A 23,616-nucleotide genomic window follows, 5' to 3' on the forward strand; every position below is an offset into this window, starting at 1 on the left:
TAACCCCCAGCGCTGTATACAGTAATATAACCCCCAGCGCTGTATACAGTAATATAACCCCCCCAGCGCTGTATACAGTAATATAACCCCCAGCGCTGTATACAGTAATATAACCCCCAGCACTGTATACAGTAATATAACCCCCAGCGCTGTATACAGTAATATAACCCCCAGCGCTGTATACAGTAATATACCCCCCAGCGCTGTATACAGTAATATAACCCCCTAGCGCTGTATAAAGTAATATAACCCCCAGCACTGTATACAGTAATATAACCCCCAGCACTGTATACAGTAATAACCCCCAGCGCTGTATACAGTAATAACCCCAGCTCTGTATACAGTAATATAACCCCCAGCGCTGTATACAGTAATATACACCCCAGCGCTGTATACAGTAATATAACCCCTTAGCGCTGTATAAAGTAATAAACTTCCTTTATCTGCAGACCGGGAGCCGCCGTTGCTGTCAGTCATGTGATATTTTGGGTGACTTTCCCGGTTCAAACACCACACTGAGCTGATGCTTTATGGCGATGCTAATGAAGTCCGTCCCTCCATAGACTTTCATTAGTCAGAGAGTCCGGCTGGGTGATTAAGACTGAGCCATTCTATTGCTCCCCACAGGCAGTATGATAAGGAGTCGGGGGGTTTAGTAGATCGGGGGTCAGATGACAGAGCGAGAATCATACAAACGGCTGATATGCAGCTGCCTGAAAACATGGGGGCAAAAACTACAACTGGGGTAAAAAAGAAAACGGCAGAATATTTCTGAAAACGTATTTTTATTGTAATACGAGGAATAATAAATTAATAATAAATGAAATTAATGGGAGTTTCCCCTTTAAGGAGAAGGTTATGTTAATATTAATGAGGCTGAAGTCGTTATAATCGTGCACCGGGAGACATGAAAACACAGAATAACGATTACTATTTTTACCGATGAAAATTTCTCGCCCACGTTCTGAGGGTTCTTGTGATTCTGACCCGAGATCAGACGATTTAATTAGTTCCCAATTACCTGTGAGTGCGAAATGGCTACGAATCTCTTCTCTTCCATAATTACAGAGACAGAAGAATGAAACGTGACTCAAAAACACGACATTTCCTAAACGTTTACTAAAAGTGACATCATCATCATAATCACCAATAATCAGAAGAATAGGCGAATGATTTGGGGAGCGAGTCCGGTTTATGTTCTGCCGTCAAACTCTTTTAATGCCACAGAATCCCTCGCGACCCACCGAGGAGCCGCGCCGGGGGCCGGACCGGCCCAATACATACTACAAAAAGAAGTAAAATCACGTATTCTACGCGCGCTTCCCGCTGTTCACTGCAATCGGTCGTCATATCGTCCAGAATAACAACGAATGCATCTGGTGGAACCAGGACGGTAAGAATGTTCGGGGTCCTTTGTCCTCCTCATCTCCAAAAACTCGTTTTCTAAGCCAAATTCTATGTAGGCTTTCAGGATCTCCTGGGTGCACAAGCGGCCAAACGAGCGGATTCTGAGCATCTGAAGGGCAGGGAGCGGTTGTTTTGCCCCAGTAGTTACTGGATCTATACTGGGCTTCAAGCCATTATCCGGTCTCCAGGGACAGTGAGCCGGCTACTGTTTGCCCCCCTGTGTCTCTCGCACCACCCAGCGCGACCGTATCCCCCCGTGTTCTACAAGACGTATCGGCGTCTCCAGGACAGAGGTGGACTTTAAAGGGACTTTTGGGGGATCTCAGGCTTTTGGGGGCTTCTGAGAACCTGAAGCGAGGATCAGCTGGTTCTGTTTTGCTCCTACGATGGATCACACGATGGATCCGTCTGAATAACGCGCGCAGGCACTGCGAGGAATCTATCAATCTCTTTAATGTTTGTCTGATTGCTCTTCAGATAGAAGATCATGAAAACAAAATCTCCGCGGCAAGTGGCGGCAGGACGCAGAAAAACATCATTTCCATGGAGATGAGTCTCTCCTCGCTGACATCGTTTTCACGTTTCTGCCGACAGACGGTAAAGCAGCCGTATTTTAGTATTTGTTATAATAAATTGAATGTTTGGTCCGGGGAGGTTTCAGCAGAAATCAAACTGCCCCCCCCTACGCAACAAGAACGCAAATAAAGAAGGCGAGGTTTATTGATTTTACAGATTTTATTGGATCAGAACAATCTCATAGCACAGAGACATTTAGCTCGTGGTCCGGTTTGGTATCCAAATAACTTTCTTTCCCACCACCTTTATTTTGGGTGGATAGCGAGCGGCCATAATGGATGCGGCCGGTGCTCGCCAGAGGTTACGGTGGCTCAAAAGGGACAAAAGGCTCCAGAGTACAAAGTATAGCGAGAAAAATAAAAGATTTCTGCCAAAACGGACGCGCGTCGCACATGAGATCCGTCACGTTTTGGTTCATTATATCCTAAGCATGAACAGAATGAGCCTGCGCTATCTACCTTCGGGATCCACCTGTGTGATCTACCTGCGGCTGCGGGATCCACCTGCGGCTGCATGATCTACCTGCGTGATCCACCTGCGTGATCTACTTGTGGCTGCGGGATCTACCTGCGTGATCCACCTGTGCACAGCCGTTTCCCTGAATCGATTCTGTATGCCATCGGTGGATCAATAAACCTGTTTCTGCCTCGGGTCGGGAAGAGGGACTGAGAGTTTAGAGAAATAAAGTATTTTCCCTCGTTAAAGTTCGTGGAAATTTAGGTTTTATTAAAATAGATCCAGGCCCCACTGCGGACGTCAGATTTACATTTTATGCCCCCTTTACTGAAAAAGCTCCATTTTGTAATTATTTTTTTGTGCCATGCGGGTTAAGTTAGTAAATTATAAGCATATTTTTTCCCCTAAATCCGCAGTTAGATTTTCCTCATATAGACAAAAATATAGGAAACCCTTTGTTTTCGGACACCGATCGGAATAAATACCCCGTCGAGCGAATCCGGTGACTTTGGTCTCGTTTAAGTATAATCCTTAACTTCAATAATTGGATAATTCCTTTTATTGCCTCTAAAGGTAAAATATATTTTTTAATGTATTTTTGTTCCGTGGCGTCTCGTTAAGGCAGACCCCGCGCCGGATTCCTGCCTTTCACTTAAATTTCTAATTCGGGTCTGGCAGGTGAGCGACGTTTCCGTGTAACTCGCTGCGTTTGAGGCCAATTCATGAATTTCTCTCACCAGAAAAAGCGTAAAAAGGCCAGATTTCTGCTGTAAAGTATTTTAGACGCCGTATTTAATAAACGCTTTAAAGTCCGGTTACTTCGGCTCGCGTGTAACCGCCTGAATCCTAAACACTTTTACAAGTTACCCCCCCCTGAAAAATAATCCCCATTTCTTTCTCAAAAACACTGATGATGTAAAATGATGACATCACCGTAATCTACTGCTCTATATGTGTAAGGAAGCAAGCGATTAACTCAATCGAGCCGGGGGTTCCCCAGTCTCATAAAACTGACTGAGATCCCCAAATGCCGGCATTTTAGCTGAATTCGTGGCTGTGGCCCCCGATATGCGCTGCTACACTTGGTGGGAGGGAACGAACACGCGTGTAACGGTACAAGATACGCAGAAACCGAATCCGGACGAAGTCCCGTCTATCGATCATGTCTTTATTACTCGCAGAGGCCGGACTCGGAGTGCGAGGAAGAGACAGTAACGAGACGCCGCAACCGAGCCATGGACTGTTTATGGGCTCTGGAGCAGGACTGGCCAAACTGGCCCCTTTATTGTCGACTCTAAGCTTACTGGGGGTGATGGGAGTGGGACTCAAGAAACGTAGCCAGCAAAATACATGTAGAATAAACCGAAAATCCTTCTTTTTGTACAAGACACTTAATTCAGACAACAAGATGAAAAAAAATCCAAATGAAACCCCCCGGGGGGGTAAGAACGGAGCGGATGCGTTCTGTTGGGACTCGACCTTTAATAGTAAATTCGGAAACAGTAAACAGAGCCTTTCAAGGAAGGATCAGCGAATCATCTACCGGAGATCCGGGATCCCGTTATTCCTCCGGTCCCAGATTACAATTTGCTTTTTAACCCAAATTCCAGGAAAAAAATTCTATGCCCTTATATGGGCAGGACACAGAAATGTCTATTTTTCCAACAAGGTGTCTCTCGAACAGAATTCCGATCCGTTGGTTCCGCTGCTTTGAGAACCAGAGAACGTTTTCCAGAACAGGTCGAGCGCGAGAACCGGTAACACCGAAAAAACCACCGAACGGTAAAAAAGTCAAAGAAAGCATGAAACAGAAGAAAAAACACATCTTATTACTGAAAGGAGCCGACGCGGCCACCGAATCCCCGCCGGAGGCTCTTCTGCCGAAATCTGAAGATTCCCTTTTAATTCAGGTCGGAAATAAAACGATAAAACGATAAAAACGATAAAAAAAACTCGCTATAAATATTACGCTTTTCGGCAAAGACGTGGCTCAAAATAAAAAAAAAAAAACAGTTTCTCAACAAACAAACTGACAGATTCTCCATAAAATACAAGCCCAGGAGCTTCGGCCCCCCGCCGGACACCCCCCAAACGCCACAAAAGCTTTTAGTCTTCTTCGGTCGACTCCGGAGCGGTTTGTTCAGCGATTTCAGACGGACAGGGAAGGAAAGTGAGTAATAATTATATATATGCTTTTTTTTTGCTGTTATAAGTCCGTAGAAGAAGTCCTTTATAATGTCGCCGCGGCGCGCAGGGTCAGGAGCAGCGAATGCGTCGCCGCCATGATGAAAAGCGTCGTGCAGAGTCTGGAGGGGTATCCGGAGGAATTATCGGCCAGGATGTGGTTACTGGAAGATCGCCCCACCATGTTGTCTTTTCCAAGGGAGTGCTATAAAAAAAAAAAAAAAGATTTTTTTAGAAAAATATCAAATTATGAAATTATTAATAAAAAAATAAAAAAGTGACAATTTATACAAAATTATTCAATAATAAATAAAGCCGAGGTGCAAATTCCCTTTGAGTTTAAAATAGAAATGTTTCATAGAATCAGAAAATATTCAATTGTATGTCAAATCGAGGGAAAAAAAACGATTTCCGTGAAAGTGGGAAAATGTAAAAAAAAAACTATTTCTGAGTTTTTTGGCCTTTATTTATCATCCTGTTTACAGAAATATACAAATTCTGAACTTCTGTGAAACGGTTTCCTCATCTTTATTAAAAAACGTTTTGTGCTGTGTGGGGAAGCCATTGCGCCACGCGCAACTTCCTGTTCCAGCAGGAAATGAGGTAGAGGAAGCCCATTCTTTAAAAACTGACTGGTTTAACATACACCAGAGCTGACAAGATGTTGTTTAAATATTTTTGGGACAGTTCAGAACGTTAAGCAGACATTTAAATAGTGATTTGTACCCAAAAACCGTGGTAATTACTGTTATTAGTGAATAACTGCGATATAACGGGGGCAGGAGTTGGCCAATGAGAATAGAGTAAGTTGTGTGACCCAAATGCCCCAACGCAACGAACAATGTTTCATTAGGTGACATCAATGCATTAAGGTCATTGGACGACGGAAACGCGTCAATAAACTTTATTCGCTTATTTCGGGACGAATCTTACCTCAGCGACACAGATCGGGGAGTCGGACGAGTCGTTGAATTCCAGTTTATGCGCCTGGAAAAAAGTAAAGAAAGGGTAAAAAGCGTCACTAATTGAGATGTTTGATTAGCGGGCGCCGCGCGTCGCCGCCGCTCGTTAACCTCCGATGGATGGCGGTTTGTGTGACGCGTTTCTCGGGAGATACACAAAGCGTTGCTCGCTTAAAGGATTTTCGTTCTGGCCGCTGAAGTTAATGAGACGGCGGGAGACGGGGAGGAAGCCGGCGTGATTACTTCTATTAATTAGCCGGAGCTGTCGGCTGGCAGCTCGTTATACTCCGGCGGCTGATATACGGATCTTTCAGGGACTCTTTGTTGTTGTCGTAAAACCGAGCAAAATGTCCCGGGGGGTGCTTTATATAACAAACGGTCGTCATTTAGGACGTGATGGAGTTTAACGGTGAAGTAGAGCAGATGAACCGGCCGCCCGTGTCCTTCGCCTCACCCTCTAAATCTCCGTCGCTCTCTTAGATCGGATCTGTCACTTACCCCAAACCTTCTACACAGCAAATAAACCCAAGTGACGGCGTTCATGGATTAAAATAATCAATATAGGTCTTAGAAACCCCCCTTATGTGTGGGGTCTGCATGCTTATTCCTCCCCATTACGTTTTCTCTCCCCTATTGTTAAGTTGCTGATCGTTGCTGATTGGTTCAGGCAGCCTTTGTATGCGTGGGGGAGGAGAAAGCGGACCGCAGTTTTTATTACACGCAGAATGTTAAAGATACAATAATTGAGTTGTAATAAAGTAACTCTGACAGCGTTCTGACCTCTAGGTTTGTATCTTAAAGCTGCAGTTCCACCAACTCTGCTGAACGTCACGCATTATTATTATAAACAGCGATCTTCCCAGAAATAATTCTCCCATCATGTCAGATTTTAACTTTTTTTTTTTCCAGGGAATGCTTTATTTGTCATGTGACACGAAAGCAAAAGGAAATAATAAAACGACAGATCCGCCACCTCAATGATTTGTCTTTGATTGGATTTCTAGTTTGCTAAACACGCGATGACTTTATCTTACTGCATCATCGGATCGCATGACTCTTTTAACCCTTGGGTTGCTCAAGCTTGGTCCACTTTGATCTATAATCCGGCCCGGAACCGAACGAGTCTCCATTGCCTTTTCTTGCCAAAATCAGAGCTTCTTAGAATTGACAAATTCCAAAAAAAGGTTAATGAATGAAAATAATAATACAGGGCTCGGGGGGGGGGGGTTTAGTGCCGGATGGCGCGGCGGATGTGATAATAAAACCGCGGCTCTGGGAATTATAACAAACGGTACAGAATTACACGTCGGAACCAAAAACACACGCAGTGACATCGAATAAACAGAAGTGTCGCGTTCTACAAGAAACACAAGGTCTAATTATCACAAGAGAAGGTGTCGGCTCGGCGTTAACCCTCCGCGGGTCTGCTTTCACTTTGGGTAAAATTCTCCAGTTTTAAGAGTTTACTCCCAAAAATTCCACACTTTCAGATCTACTAAGATTGGGACTCCGGCCCAGAGACCACGGCGGAAAAACAACGGCTACGCCACATGTACCCTCACCATGTACCCCAACCCCCCGATTATTATTATATTCATGAAAAAAATGCATAACATTCAGAGCGCACGGAAAAAAATAGAAAAACGCTTCTTTTTAACGCGCGGAGTGATAGGTGTAACGCTGATGAATAATTACGCTTCCAAAAATACTCTGAATGATAACATATTCCAGCGGCTGTTTATAAACACGAGCAAAGAAAACATGCGCGGAACCTTAAAGAGATGCCAAAAAAAAACCAAAAACGTAATTCAGCAGAGTATCAAATACACAAAATACTAAAAATATTTATTCCTAATCCAGGGAACATTTGGTCCCGAAAACAACCCTGCTGTAACGAATCAAACCGCAATCAGTCTTACATTCAGGAGCCATATGTCTATCCCATGCATGTGTAATCCCCTCACTGTATTACCCTCTACCACCTCTGCTGGGAGGCTGTTCCACTTATCCACCACTTCCTTCCGTTCCATCTCATCTTCATGTGAAACAGAATAAATGATGTGAGATATTATTTTTCATCCCAATGATTCATTTTTTTTATATCTGAAGGACCTTGCTTGGCTATCACAAAAAAAAAAAAAAACCACCTGGTGAAACCGATACGTTTTCCTTTGAGACGTCGGCCAATAAACAGCTTTATTCGTATTTTTAATATCTGAAATTATAATAATGTTTATTTTTGTGTCCATTTTTTGTATCCCCGAACAGAAACGCCGTCGCTTTCAAACCGCGTCTTCTTCGCCCGACTTTGCCCGCATCGAGCGCCGTGAATAATAAAAGCCCGACTTTCCCTCTGAGGGTCAAACGCTTCCAAAACCACAACGACGTTACTTCAGACAAAAAGTGCCTTTATGGTTAAGTTGACAATTATTGCCTCGATTGTTTGCATGACTTGGCGCCAGTCACAAGGGATTCGCGTCAACAAGACCCCCGCTTGTCGTATTCGTGTTCCCGATACGAATGAGCAATTAACTCTGACACGATGGCGAGCCGGGGGTCTTACGGGCTCCACGCCGAGACCCTCGGGGGGAAGCGGAACTCGCTCAGAACTTTTTAACCTCGATGACATCATGGCGAGATCACGGACGTCAAAGAGTCGCCGTCAGACATGAGAATGCTGAGTCAGCGCGTTTCACTTCATCTGCATATGATGCTCCCCGGCCCCCCGGTTTCCAAAGCCCCCTTTGGCAAAACGTTTCAGAAACAAGATTTAGAAGAACAATCCAAACGGTTAAACAGCCCCGGCCGAGGTGGCCGAGGGGGCCGCGGCTCCAATTACTGCAATGAAAGATAACGCGGGCTGAGGACCGGCTCTTGGCGACAGCTGTTGGTTCGTTAAACGCGTCGCGCACAGAGTTGTAAGGATGTATCGTTGTGTAATTGTTGTGATGTGTCGTCGGCAGGCGGGAAAGCGATGCTGCGTTAACGAGGACTTGGAATGATTGCGCGGGAGATCCAAGCCCTTGTCTCGTCCTGTAAGGAGTCCGTCCTTCGCCTGTCTCGTGGGGTTATGCTGAGCCGCTCTTAATTATCCGTCTCGGCAGATGCCGGTGTCGCTCCGATGCGAAGATCAATACGGCGTCCCACCACATCGCAAAGAAATACCCCGACGCATTGCGGCATCTTTATACCCGACCGGCCGCGGCACAGCACCTGACGCTGGAGCAGCCCTTCCAGGGGCAAACTAAGGACAGGACCCCAGAGAATGCAACCGACATGCAGCCAACGCATTTCACCGCACACCTACCATCTACTCCATCTTCAGTTTATTCCGGGGACGGGGCGGTATATACCGTATATATGAGGTATATTGGGAAGCTGCCCCGGGTGCTGCACAGGGAGGGGTGCTATTTGGCCACCTGGGGGCACGCGGTGTAATAACGTACGGATTTGTACCAAACGTCATCGTTACGCCTGCCGTGTATCGCCTTCACAACAGCACAATGCGGCTTTACTCGTGGCAATCGTTTGGTTTCACGTTCAGCGCGTCGGCCGTCGGCTCGGGCTGTACCGGCGACATAGACCGGAGCGAACGCCGGATTCACTGCAGGGAAATCACACGGAAAACGGGGACTACGGGACCCCCGCAGAACTTCATGGGGGCTTCCTGCTCTTCTGCCGCAAAGAACAAAAGTGCAGATCGCTGCGACCTACAGACCGTATAGATACCGCATAGATACCGTATAGATACCGTATAGATACCGCATAGATACCGTATAGATGCCGCATAGATACTGTGTAGATACCGTGTAGATACCGTATAGATACCATATAGATACCGCATAGATACCGTATAGATACCGTATAGATACCATATAGATACCGCATAGATACCGTATAGATACCATATAGATACCGCATAGATACCGCATAGATACCGTATAGATACCATATAGATACCGCATAGATACCGTATAGATACCATATAGATACCGCATAGATACCGTATAGATACCGCATAGATACCGTATAGATACCGCATAGATACCGCACAGATACCGCATAGATACCGTACAGATACCGCATAGATACCGTATAGATACCGCATAGATACCGCACATACAGAAAGAGCGGATCCCAGACCCAGCCGCGCAAACCCACAATTATAGTGAAAATATCCCAAGTCCGCTATAAATCACGTTTTATAAAGCAAAATATTCTTTATAATAACCGGCAAAAAAAATGAAATATTCTTCAGCCGCTTAACGCGATTGCAAATGAGCCGAAAAGCGTTCTTCAGGGATATTTTACGCCGAGGTTTAAACGCGTTCATCCAACGTTCAGTAACCGGAATTAACATCCCGTTAAAGCCCGTGAAGGTGTCTCGGTCGCACTCGAGCGGATGATGGAGAGGATAATGAGACACTTTGCCGCCGATCTGCTAAGTAGCTCGCAAAATACACCCCCCCCAGCGCGCTGAGAGCCGATTAACCCGGGGAGGAGGAACGTTCCGCGCTAATTGCAGGTTCTGCGGCTCGAGTTACACGGAAAGCCTTCGCTGCGATAATGAAAGGAAGGAGAAGTCAACGAGGTCCCCGATCTCTCCTATCCCGGACGGGACGCGCCGCGGCTTTTATACGCAGCCAACGACCGGGCGGCGACGGCAGCAAAAAAACCCAAACCATACATTCAATAAAGAAAAATATTTACCGGGGACGACTATTCTTCATAAAACATAAGAGGAACATGCAATAGAAGTCTAGAACCCTACAGGAACAGTGCAAGACTTTCTGAATACTGGTGGCAGACTCTGGAACACAGAGGGACATAAAGCAGACACCTAGAACCCCTACCGGAACCTTAAAAGGACTCCCATAAAGGCATTGGTGGCAGAACACGGGGGGGGGGTAAATATCAATCGTTTACAAAGGAACGTGTGATAGAAATTTATCACATAACTCTAGAACACAGGAACACGTGTCACATGGTCACATTCTAGTACCTGTAGGTTCGCGCATGCTGGCAGCCCGTTGTGTGTGGGAATCTCATTGGAAATGTGCAGCGTGTCCGTGAATCCCGGGTCCTTTGGCTTCATTTTGGCAATTACCGCGGGGGTCGATGTTGTGGTTTGTACCGCCTCTGCCTGCTGTCTGATATCCGTGCCGTTACCGAAAGCTTGGATAGCGTTCTCTACAAACAACAACAACGCGCGTCTTAGAAACAAAACCAAAGAAAACGAACCAAACATGCAGATCCTTCAGGCAGAAAGGAGACTATAAAACATTCTATCCGATATACATTCTATCCGATATACATTCTATATGTTATACATTCTATCCGATATACATTCTATCCGATATACATTCTATATGTTATACATTCTATCCGATATACATTCTATCCGATATACATTCTATATGTTATACATTCTATCCGATATACATTCTATGCGATATACATTCTATATGTTATACACTCTATCCGATATACATTCTATGCGATATACATTCTATATGTTATACATTCTACCCGATATACATTCTATCCGATATACATTCTATATGTTATACACTCTATCCGATATACATTCTACCCGATATACATTCTACCTGATATACATTCTACCCGATATACATTCTACCCGATATACATTCTACCCGATATACATTCTATCGCTCATACATTCTATATGTTATACATTCTATCCGATATACATTCTACCCGATATACATTCTATCCGATATACATTCTATCCGATATACATTCTACCCGATATACATTCTACCTGATATACATTCTATCCGATATACATTCTATCCGATATACATTCTACCCGATATACATTCTACCCGATATACATTCTACCCGATATACATTCTATCCGATATACAATCTACCGATATACATTTTACCCGATATACATTCTATCCGATATACATTCTACCCGATATACATTCTATCCGATATACATTCTATCTCTCATACATTCTATCCAATATACATTCTACCCGATATACATTCTACCCGATATACATTCTACCCGATATACATTCTATCCGATATACATTCTATCCAATATACATTCTATCCGATATACATTCTACCCGATATACATTCTACCCGATATACATTCTACCCGATATACATTCTATCTCTTATACATTCTATCTCTTATACATTCTACCCGATATACATTCTACCCGATATACATTCTACCCGATATACATTCTATCCGATATACATTCTATCCGATATACATTCTATCCAATATACATTCTATCCGATATACATTCTACCCGATATACATTCTATCCGATATACATTCTATCCGATATACATTCTATCTCTTCTACATTCTATGTGATATACATTCTATCTCTCATACATTATATCTCTCATACATTCTATCCGATATACAATCTACCTGATATACATTCTATCCGATATACATTCTACCCGATATACATTCTATCTCTTATACATTCTATCTCTTATACATTCTACCTGATATACATTCTACCCGATATACATTCTACCCGATATACATTCTATCCGATATACATTCTATCCGATATACATTCTACCCGATATACATTCTACCCGATATACATTCTACCCGATATACATTCTATCTCTTATACATTCTATCTCTTATACATTCTATCTCTTATACATTCTACCTGATATACATTCTACCCGATATACATTCTACCCGATATACATTCTATCCGATATACATTCTATCTCTTATACATTCTACCCGATATACATTCTATCCGATATACATTCTACCCGATATACATTCTACCCGATATACATTCTACCCGATATACAATCTACCGATATACATTCTATCCGATATACATTCTACCCGATATACATTCTATCCGATATACATTCTACCCGATATACATTCTACCCGATATACATTCTATCCGATATACATTCTACCCGATATACATTCTACCCGATATACATTCTACCCGATATACATTCTATCCGATATACATTCTATCCGATATACATTCTACCCGATATACATTCTATCCGATATACATTCTATCCGATATACATTCTACCCGATATACATTCTACCCGATATACATTCTATCCGATATACATTCTACCCGATATACATTCTACCCGATATACATTCTATCCGATATACATTCTACCCGATATACATTCTATCCGATATACATTCTACCCGATATACATTCTACCCGATATACATTCTATCCGATATACATTCTACCTGATATACATTCTACCCGATATACATTCTATCCGATATACATTCTACCCGATATACATTCTACCCGATATACATTCTATCCGATATACATTCTACCCGATATACATTCTATCTCTCATACATTCTATCCGATATACATTCTATATGTTATACATTCTAGCTATCTGATATACATTCTATCGCTCATACATTCTATCTCTTATACATTCTATCTCTTATATAAATGTTTCCTACCAAGCTTGGATTATTACTATGCAGCTCCCGCGGCTCTGTTATTGATTAAAGCCGACGTTTATCGCATAGAATTCTAAGCCCCGTTACAAATGCAAGAATTTGAGCTCTTTTATTATTAATATCACTTTTTTTCACTCTTTTCCTATTCTCGCTGCAGCTTGACTCGGTGGATCCAACGCGCGACCGCAGCGACGGCCTCATTAGACCGCGCAGTTTTATTAAACAGCTCCCCGTAATAATGAAAATATTTTTATAACACGTCGTTCTCAGTAAAGATTCCATATCTGGGTTAATGGTTTACATTCTAAATTATTTCTATACCTCATTGGCAAAAAAATGAAAGTAATAAAATGCGAGAACATTGTTCACATGGGAACGCCAACCGCCATCCATGAATTTCCGCTTTACAATCTGTGTCGTGTTACAATAAAGATGGTTCGGGGGGTTTTTTTTATTGTTTTTTTTTTCTTTTTCGCCTGAACAGAAACAATCATAATAATAAAAAAAAACACGAAAAACCCCAATACAGGGAATTACTTTCCTTTGCAGCTTCCATGCCATTTACATAATTATGGGAAAAAGGGAAATGATAAAAAGTTTGCATTGTAAAAGTTTAAAAGATTGGGGCTATGTGAAAGGAAGCGCGCTCGGAGCCGGAGTAAATTACCTGCGCGCCGTTTCATGTTCCCTCTCCTTCGCTAAATGAATAGAAAACAGTTTTAATCAAGTCTTGGGGGAATTTGAGGGATTTTCAGATTTATAATTCAGGAAATAAAATTAAAAAACGCAATATGTCGAGCGCTGAGGATACACGGAGCAAGAAGATGCTTGTAGGGGAGCGACAGCCGCTTAAAAACTGCTTTCACAAATATCGCTCGGTTTTCTTCTTTACCCCAGTTGTAGTTTTTGCCCCATAATATAAATGTTTTCAGGCAGCTGCATATCAGCCGTTTGTATGATTCTCGCTCTGTTATCTGATCCCCGATCTACTAAACCCCCCGACTCCTTATCATATTGCCTGTGGGGAACAATAGAACGGCTCAGTCTTAATCACCCAGCCAGACTCTCTAACTAATGAAAGTCTATGGAGGAACGGACTTCATTAGCATCGCCATAAAGCATCAGCTCAGTGCGGTGTTTGAACCGGGAAAGTCACCCAAAATATCACATGACTGACAGCGATGGCGCCCCCCCAGGTCTGCAGATAAATTACTGTATACAGTGCTGGGGGGTTATATTACTGTATACAGCGCTGGGGGTTATATTACTGTATACAGCGCTGGGGGGTTATATTACTGTATACAGCGCTGGGGGTTATATTACTGTATACAGCGCTGGGGGGGTTATTACTGTATACAGCGCTGGGGGGTTATATTACTGTATACAGCGCTGGGGGTTATATTACTGTATACAGCGCTGGGGGTTATATTACTGTATACAGCGCTGGGGGGTTATATTACTGTATACAGCGCTGGGGGTTATATTACTGTATACAGTGCTGGGGTTATATTACTGTATACAGTGCTGGGGGTTATATTACTGTATACAGCGCTGGGGGGTTATATTACTGTATACAGGGCTGGGGGTTATATTACTGTATACAGCGCTGGGGGTTATTATTGTATACAGTGCTGGGGCCCCTTCCTACCGTACCCAACCCCCCCTTCACCCTCTTTTTGTGTGCACCCGGAAGCCCTCTTTCTAGTAAATACTCACTGAGGCAGATGTTGTCTTTGAAGAAGTTCAGGAACTTCAGGCAGTCGTCGTTGTGATTCCCGCTGTTGCTGCAGTCGCACCAGGGAGAGACGCTCAGACTGCTGGACTCCAGGTAATTGGGGGTGATCGACGTACCTGGAGAGGAGAAAACCCCAAACATGATGAGTTAAAATTATTACCCGCAGATGAAGGTAATGCTTCAAATTAATTACAGCTTATATGGAGGATTACAACGAGAGGAGATCCGAGAGGGTGGTAGATAAGTGGAACAGCCTCCCAGCAGAGGTGGTAGAGGGTAATACAATGAGGGGATTAAACATGCATGGGATAGACATACGGCTCCTGAATCTAAGACGAGACCAGCGACTGATTAAGGTTTGATTCTTTACAGCAGGAGAAACGGGCGACTAGACGGGGGCCGCCGGGGGCCGATCTGCCGGCAGGGTCCTGGTCTCTATGTGTTCGGAGAAGTTATCGGCCCCTTGATCACCACCGTGGGGCTGCGGCGTCTGACTGCGGGACAGTGCCCAAAAATTAGGACTCTCCGCCAAAAACGGGATACTTGGGAGCTATGGCTTAGAGTTTTTTTTACACGACGCCGGATTTGACGGCAGATAATAAAGTTTAGATCGTTCCTCAAACCACTGGAAATATTAGGACGGATTTTGACATTAAATCCAAACGCAGAAGCTTGGCGGAGCGCGGCGCGTGCGGAATGCGGGGTTCGTCTGCGAGGCTCGCGCTCCGTACGCCGCTGCTCTGTTTGTGAATTTCCATATAAAGCTCGTTCTCGGGGCGCACGCAGCGCAGGTTTATCTTTTCTGTCATCCGTGAAACGTTAGAACGTTCCTGTTTACAGTTTGGGTGAATGGGATCCATCAGACACCCGCATGCCTGCTTTAGATTGTAAGCTCACCAGCCCGCTATTCGTGCCAAGAGCGCTGTGTGCGAAAGTCCTGAGCTCCTGGCAGCTTTACAGGTTTAATACGCATTTATCAAATAATTTAATTAAAGCACTTAGGGAGAAGCTGCAGCGGCAGAGCTGTAAGCTCCCCTCCTCCACTGCGGTCTGACAGTTCTCCTCACTGATTGGCTGCTTCGATCGAAGCGTTAAAGTGCGTGTGATGGCGGGGACGCCCCTTTAAATACCCCATATCTAAATTGTACAGCGCTACAGAATATGTTGCCGCTTAAAAAACATGAATAAGAAGACAATAAATCTGCCCCGTCTGGACTCCGTTTCCCGATTTACTGTTATTGTTTACGGGAGAAAATGAAGATAAATCCAGCGGCAAATGAATGTCGTTTCAGAGTCGTAAAGCCGCGTCGGCGTTACTGCAGATGGCTGCCCGCAGGGCACGGGAGAATGCGTGACGATTATCTGCAGCACACGCAGCACTCGCAACGGTAACAATCATTTAGTAAATCGTTCCCGGAACCTCATTTCACCGAAATGCCAAGAAAATGAAGGTTTTCTTACCAATAAGCCCAGAATAGGCCAGTAAGCATTCGGCGTAATTCTCCTTTAAACACCCGCTGGCGGAGCGAGGGTCCGGCTGGCAGTCCGCCATGAAATGCGCGAGGCGAGACCTAAAAAATAAATACAATAATATCATTTTATCTGAATAATCGATTATTAATAAGTTGGTTTAATCATTTTAATATGCTTGAAAAATGTATTTTTATGGGGTGTGGCATCCTCAGGGGCAGGGCTTAGTGTAGCATCCTCAGGGGCAGAGCTTACTGTAGCATCCTCAGGGGTGTGGCATCCCCAGGGGCAGGGCTTGGTGTAGCATCCTCAGGGGTGTGGCATCCCCAGGGGCAGGGCTTGGTGTAGCATCCTCAGGGGTGTGGCATCCCCAGGGGCAGGGCTTACTGTATTATTTACAGGGGCAAACTGCAATTATAATAATAAAAAAAGTGCCCTAAGCGAGAGAATCCTCTTCCTTCTGCCGCGTTTTTTCTGCTAAAAGCTCAGATATTGGGAATCAAAGTAAAATCCGCAGATTACAGGAGCTTTCGTTGTAAAAGATTAGTCTGTTGTGTCGGATCACACAAAGTGCCGCGGATTGCTGTTAACATCAAATACACGTCCGGGGTCTGATTATCTCGCATAATTAAATCTCTTTGCAAAGTTTCAGTGATCTACAGATTACGGCTGCAAACAGGACGGGCTGCGCTGGGGAGGAATTAGCGTTTGTAGCAGATGCTGAAATATTACCCCAAAGGTATGTATTTGGGGGGGGGTGAGGAATAATGACAAGTTTAGGAAACAATGAAACAAAATCCTACAAAGAAGCTAAATCAACGCAGGTTTAGCCCAAGTCAATTCATTTGTTAAAATTACCCGATCCTGCGATTTTTCCTTCTTTTTTGGAGATAATTGGCTTAAAAATGAGGGATTTTTTTTTATTTCAGCGAAGCTGATCTTGGTGGCAGCCTGTGGCAGAGCCAGCATAATGTGATCAACTTCCTGATCGTAAATTCTCTGCCTTCTCCTCCCCCTTACAAACGTTGCCTGAACCAATCAACAACTTATAATAATATAAGTAATATAAATAATATAAATAATAATATAAGTAATATAAGTAATATAAATAATAATATAAGTAATATAAATAATATAAATAATAATATAAGTAATATAAGTAATATAAATAATAATATAAGTAATATAAATAATATAAATAATAATATAAGTAATATAAATAATATAAATAATAATATAAGTAATATAAGTAATAATATAAGTAATATAAATAATATAAATAATAATATAAGTAATATAAATAATAATATAAGTAATATAAGTAATATAAATAATAATATAAGTAATATAAATAATATAAATAATAATATAAGTAATATAAATAATATAAATAATAATATAAGTAATATAAGTAATATAAATAATAATATAAGTAATATAAATAATAATATAAGTAATATAAATAATATAAATAATAATATAAGTAATATAAATAATATAAATAATAATATAAGTAATATAAATAATAATATAAGTAATATAAATAATATAAATAATAATATAAGTAAAGGAATAATCCTGAGAGCAGGGAGTAAAGATGTCTGAATCACACACAAGGCGGCTTTTTTTTTATGCGGGGGTATATAGGGTCGGGGTGTATAGTGTCGGGGTGTATAGTGTGGGGGTATATAGGGTCGGGGTGTATAGGGTTGGGATGTATATTGTTGGGGTATATAGTGTGGGGTATATAGGGCCGGGGTGTATAGTGTGGGGGTATATAGGGTCGGGATGTATATTGTCGGGGTGTATAGTGTGGGGGTATATAGGGTCGGGGTGTATAGGGTTGGGATGTATATTGTTGGGGTATATAGTGTGGGGGTATATAGGGCCGGGGTGTATAGTGTGGGGGTATATAGGGTCGGGATGTATATTGTCGGGGTGTATAGTGTGGGGGTATATAGGGTCGGGGTGTATTGTGTGGGGGTATATAGAGTCGGGGTGTATAGTGTGGGGGTATATAGAGTCGGGGTGTATAGTGTGGGGGTATATAGGGTCGGGATGTATATTGTCGGGGTGTATAGTGTGGGGGTATATAGGGTCGGGGTGTATTGTGTGGGGGTATATAGAGTCGGGGTGTATAGTGTGGGGGTATATAGAGTCGGGGTGTATAGTGTCGGGGTATATAGAGTCGGGGTGTATAGTGTGGGGGTATATAGGGTCGGGATGTATATTGTCGGGGTGTATAGTGTGGGGGTATATAGGGTCGGGGTGTATTGTGTGGGGGTATATAGAGTCGGGGTGTATAGTGTGGGGCTATATAGAGTCGGGGTGTATAGTGTGGGGGTATATAGAGTCGGGATGTATATTGTCGGGGTGTATAGAGTTGGGGTGTATAGTGTCGGGGTATAGAGGGTCGGGGTGTATAGGGTCGGGATGTATATTGTTGGGGTGTATAGTGTCGGGGTATATAGAGTCGGGGTGTATAGTGTCGGGGTATATAGAGTCGGGGTGTATTGTGTCGGGGTATATAGAGTCGGGGTGTATAGTGTGGGGGTATATAGGGTTGGGGTGTATAGTGTGGGGGTATATAGGGTCGGGGTGTATAGGGTTGGGATGTATATTGTTGGGGTATATAATGTGGGGGTATATAGGGCCGGGGTGTATAGTGTGGGGGTATATAGGGTCGGGATGTATATTGTCGGGGTGTATAGTGTGGGGGTATATAGGGTCGGGGTGTATTGTGTGGGGGTATATAGAGTCGGGGTGTATAGTGTGGGGGTATATAGAGTCGGGGTGTATAGTGTGGGGGTATATAGGGTCGGGATGTATATTGTCGGGGTGTATAGTGTGGGGGTATATAGGGTCGGGGTGTATTGTGTGGGGGTATATAGAGTCGGGGTGTATAGTGTGGGGGTATATAGAGTCGGGGTGTATAGTGTGGGGGTATATAGGGTCGGGATGTATATTGTCGGGGTGTATAGAGTTGGGGTGTATAGTGTCGGGGTATATAGGGTCGGGGTGTATAGGGTCGGGATGTATATTGTTGGGGTGTATAGTGTCGGGGTATATAGAGTCGGGGTGTATAGTGTCGGGGTATATAGAGTCGGGGTGTATAGTGTGGGGGTATATAGGGTCGGGATGTATATTGTCGGGGTGTATAGTGTGGGGGTATATAGGGTCGGGGTGTATTGTGTGGGGGTATATAGAGTCGGGGTGTATAGTGTGGGGGTATATAGAGTCGGGGTGTATAGTGTGGGGGTATATAGAGTCGGCATGTATATTGTCGGGGTGTATAGAGTTGGGGTGTATAGTGTCGGGGTATATAGGGTCGGGGTGTATAGGGTCGGGATGTATATTGTTGGGGTGTATAGTGTCGGGGTATATAGAGTCGGGGTGTATAGTGTCGGGGTATATAGAGTCGGGGTGTATTGTGTCGGGGTATATAGAGTCGGGGTGTATAGTGTGGGGGTATATAGGGTTGGGGTGTATAGTGTGGGGGTATATAGGGTCGGGGTGTATAGGGTTGGGATGTATATTGTTGGGGTATATAGTGTGGGGGTATATAGGGCCGGGGTGTATAGTGTGGGGGTATATAGGGTCGGGATGTATATTGTCGGGGTGTATAGTGTGGGGGTATATAGGGTCGGGGTGTATTGTGTGGGGGTATATAGAGTCGGGGTGTATAGTGTGGGGGTATATAGAGTCGGGGTGTATAGTGTGGGGGTATATAGGGTCGGGATGTATATTGTCGGGGTATATAGTGTGGGGGTATATAGGGTCGGGGTGTATTGTGTGGGGGTATATAGAGTCGGGGTGTATAGTGTGGGGGTATATAGAGTCGGGGTGTATAGTGTGGGGGTATATAGGGTCGGGATGTATATTGTCGGGGTGTATAGAGTTGGGGTGTATAGGGTCGGGGTGTATAGGGTCGGGATGTATATTGTTGGGGTGTATAGTGTCGGGGTATATAGAGTCGGGGTGTATAGTGTCGGGGTATATAGAGTCGGGGTGTATAGTGTGGGGGTATATAGGGTCGGGATGTATATTGTCGGGGTGTATAGTGTGGGGGTATATAGGGTCGGGGTGTATTGTGTGGGGGTATATAGAGTCGGGGTGTATAGTGTGGGGGTATATAGAGTCGGGGTGTATAGTGTGGGGGTATATAGAGTCGGCATGTATATTGTCGGGGTGTATAGAGTTGGGGTGTATAGTGTCGGGGTATATAGGGTCGGGGTGTATAGGGTCGGGATGTATATTGTTGGGGTGTATAGTGTCGGGGTATATAGAGTCGGGGTGTATAGTGTCGGGGTATATAGAGTCGGGGTGTATTGTGTCGGGGTATATAGAGTCGGGGTGTATAGTGTGGGGGTATATAGGGTTGGGGTGTATAGTGTGGGGGTATATAGGGTCGGGGTGTATAGTGTCGGGGTATATAGGGTCGGGGTTTATTGTGTCGGGGTGTATAGAGTTGGGGTAAATGGTAATCAATGAGTCTCACTGACACGTAAGGCTGATATTTCTTTAATGGCCGTTACCACCGGCGCTGGGTCGATGATCGCCAGGAATACGCGGATCCTGGAGAAAATCCATTAAATTCTCATTAAGACTTCAAAAGACTCAATGATCAAACAGGACGGTTTATGGATTCACTTCTGGGCTCCTTGTTTAAACGTTCCTTTAATCCCGAGACACGAGGAGTGCGAGGAGACGCGGCTGCCGGGGCGGGGGAGGGGGCTGGGATATGGGGGGGCATTTTAGCGGCGGCCGCCGGCATACGGTCAGCGCTGGATGGGGAGGGAAAATATGGCTTTGTTAGAAACATCGAGAATCAAACGCAAAAATTGGTGCATGAAATCTGTCAGGTGGCTGCGGGGGGGGGGGCGTCGCGGAAATAAATGTTTTTTTTTAAATAAAATCAAACATAATTTTCTTCTCTTAACAATAAATGTATTCTATTACCCCAACGCAGCCTGCTGGGTGACAAGAAAGCATTATATGGACATACGGACACAGACGGGGAGTCGCCAACGTTCCATAACAATATCTACCAGCGTGCTAATGAATCTCAGGTTTCCATGGCAACACAACACAAAATATCAGACAATTATCATTATTACAGGAAATAGCAAGAAAAAAATAATAATATTGAAATGATTACAAAAATTATAGAAAAATCTCGACTGGTTACCCCGACTGCGTGAATCTGCTCAGGGGGCAGGTAGGACCCGGGGGCAACGCACGGGAAACCCCTCAGGGGGCCACCTCTCCAGGACTCGTATATAACGGGACCAAAGACAAAGCTAAGTTATAACAGCCGCAGAATGCCCAAATTTACCCGATAACAAGAAAGCGGAGGCAGAATCTTTACATTTCACGTAATCAGGGAGGCGCACAGACCCGCGGCCAGCGACGCATTCCCAGCGACGCATTCCCAGCGACGCATTCCCAGCGACGCATTCCCAGCACCGCATTCCCAGCGACGCATTCCCAGCGACGCATTCACAGCGACGCATTCCCAGCAACGCATTCCCAGCAATGCATTCACAGCGACGCATTCCCAGCGACGCATTCCCAGCGACGCATTCACAGCGACGCATTCACAGCGACGCATTCCCAGCGACGCATGCCGCATTAATACACGCAGATCCGACCCCTGGTATGGAGTATCTCTGCTCCGCGACTGCTGACACAATAACCCCGCAGCCTCGCCATTCCCTTCCAAACAGCCCCCGCTCGCACCCACAGTAACCCCTCTCTCCTCCCTGATGCCCCTCTCTCACCCCCCCCGATGCCCCTCTTTTCTGGGGGGTCAGAATGTTTGCTGGGTATGAGGGGATCGCAGGGTTCTACAGCCCTAAAAGCCCCGATAATGTGTATAGAAACAGCAGGGAACGGCTTTATAAACTAAACGGGGTAAATAAATACGTTATTCTTCTAATAAATGCCCCACCGAGTCCCGCTAATAGCCATCAGCAGGGTATATATATATAAATGTATTGATTATAAATGGTTTTGTTAAACATTTAAAAGCTTTTCTGTGTAATAACTTTGGAAAAAGTCCTTTTTATGGAAATGACCATTTATTTAAATACCAAAACGATCTTTTCCGATAGCAGAAATCCTTGGACGTGCGGTTTTTAGAGTTTTATAGTCTGTTTCCATCGCTTGATAAAAAAAACAGAACAAAAGGCAGAATCCGCTTTAATCCGCACGCCGCGGACGTAACGTTAACCCCCCCCCGAACATGCGCTTCTTTCCCTTCAATCCCCCCTCCTGCGCTTTAAAAAAATAGAAAAGTTAAAAAAAAAAGTTAAAAAAAAAAGTGGGCCCCATGAAGGTCAGGAAGAGCCGGGCGAGGAGATGAGATGCATCCGCTGGATCCCGGCCAGGCCGTTCCCGGGATTTTATTATAAACCTGACCCAGTTCTTGTAGGCGAAGGAACAGAACGTCTGTGAGGATGGGGGGGGGGGCGCGTTAGATTAACCCCTTCTGTGCTCAGGAAACGCAAATCGACACTTTGTATCCTTCATCTCTGGCGTTCTATGAACTGTGATTTTTTTTTAATTACTTCTTTTTTAATAAATGTTCTTAAATATATATATTCGATATTTATGAGACACCCCAAAAATGGCCAGAAATGCAAGGGTTAAGTGGTATTGATACAGCAGGTTCTCTATTGCTTTGTGCCATAACTGCACGTATGATGATGTAATACACTGGTATATGACATCATAACACAAAGTCCTCATTGATTAAAGGCCCACATGAGATCTCTATGGCTTTGTGCCATAACTGCACATATGATGTAAGACACTGGTGTATGACATCATAACACAAAGTCCTTATTCATTAAACGGATCTCTCCCCGGTCACTTATGGCGGCCGGTAGAGAAAGAGAAGGGAGAGAACTCCAGGCCGGGTGAGATAACGCTGGCTCTGCCACGGGCTGCCACCGGTCTCGGCTTCAAAGAGTTAAAACCCCGATTCCTCCAAAAAAGAAACGGCTTCCGAGGCAGAGAAGCAGCGCCTGCCAAGGTCCGTGGATGCCTGCGCGTAACAGGTTGCGGAGGAGGAAACATATTTTTATTGCCCAATTCCCTAAATAATGCGAATTGCACAGAAGTCAGGAAAAAAATGAAACCAGACCATCGGAAGAACGCAAAGAATTAATATAATTATCTCCTGATTTATTCTCTGCGCGGAGTCATCAGGCGAGGGGCTCTGGAGAGGAAGGAAATCGAGCCGGATAATTAGGGCAAAAAAGGCTGATTTTTATGAAACTTTTGCTCTGGGGTGAAATAACGTGCGAGGAGTTTAAAGGAATAAGCGAAATGGA

General features: G+C 44.1%; 1 protein-coding gene across 1 annotated transcript in view; it reads right to left on the bottom strand.

Moving 5' to 3' along the window:
* Positions 1-4,651: 4,651 nt before the first annotated feature.
* The window catches only part of GFRA1 (GDNF family receptor alpha 1), a 71,083-nt gene continuing 52,118 nt past the window's right edge, over positions 4,652-23,616 (bottom strand). The window contains exons 5-9 of the mRNA XM_053450337.1: positions 16,271-16,380; positions 14,791-14,925; positions 10,588-10,775; positions 5,557-5,610; positions 4,652-4,828 (exon numbers count right to left, since the gene is read on the bottom strand). Of these exons, the coding sequence (XP_053306312.1) occupies positions 4,670-4,828; positions 5,557-5,610; positions 10,588-10,775; positions 14,791-14,925; positions 16,271-16,380 (646 nt within the window). The 3' untranslated portion in view covers positions 4,652-4,669. The remainder of the gene's footprint in view (positions 4,829-5,556; positions 5,611-10,587; positions 10,776-14,790; positions 14,926-16,270; positions 16,381-23,616) is intronic.

The sequence above is a fragment of the Spea bombifrons genome, chromosome 11 (genome assembly GCF_027358695.1).
Source record: "Spea bombifrons isolate aSpeBom1 chromosome 11, aSpeBom1.2.pri, whole genome shotgun sequence".
Classification (NCBI taxonomy): Eukaryota; Metazoa; Chordata; class Amphibia; order Anura; family Pelobatidae; genus Spea; species Spea bombifrons.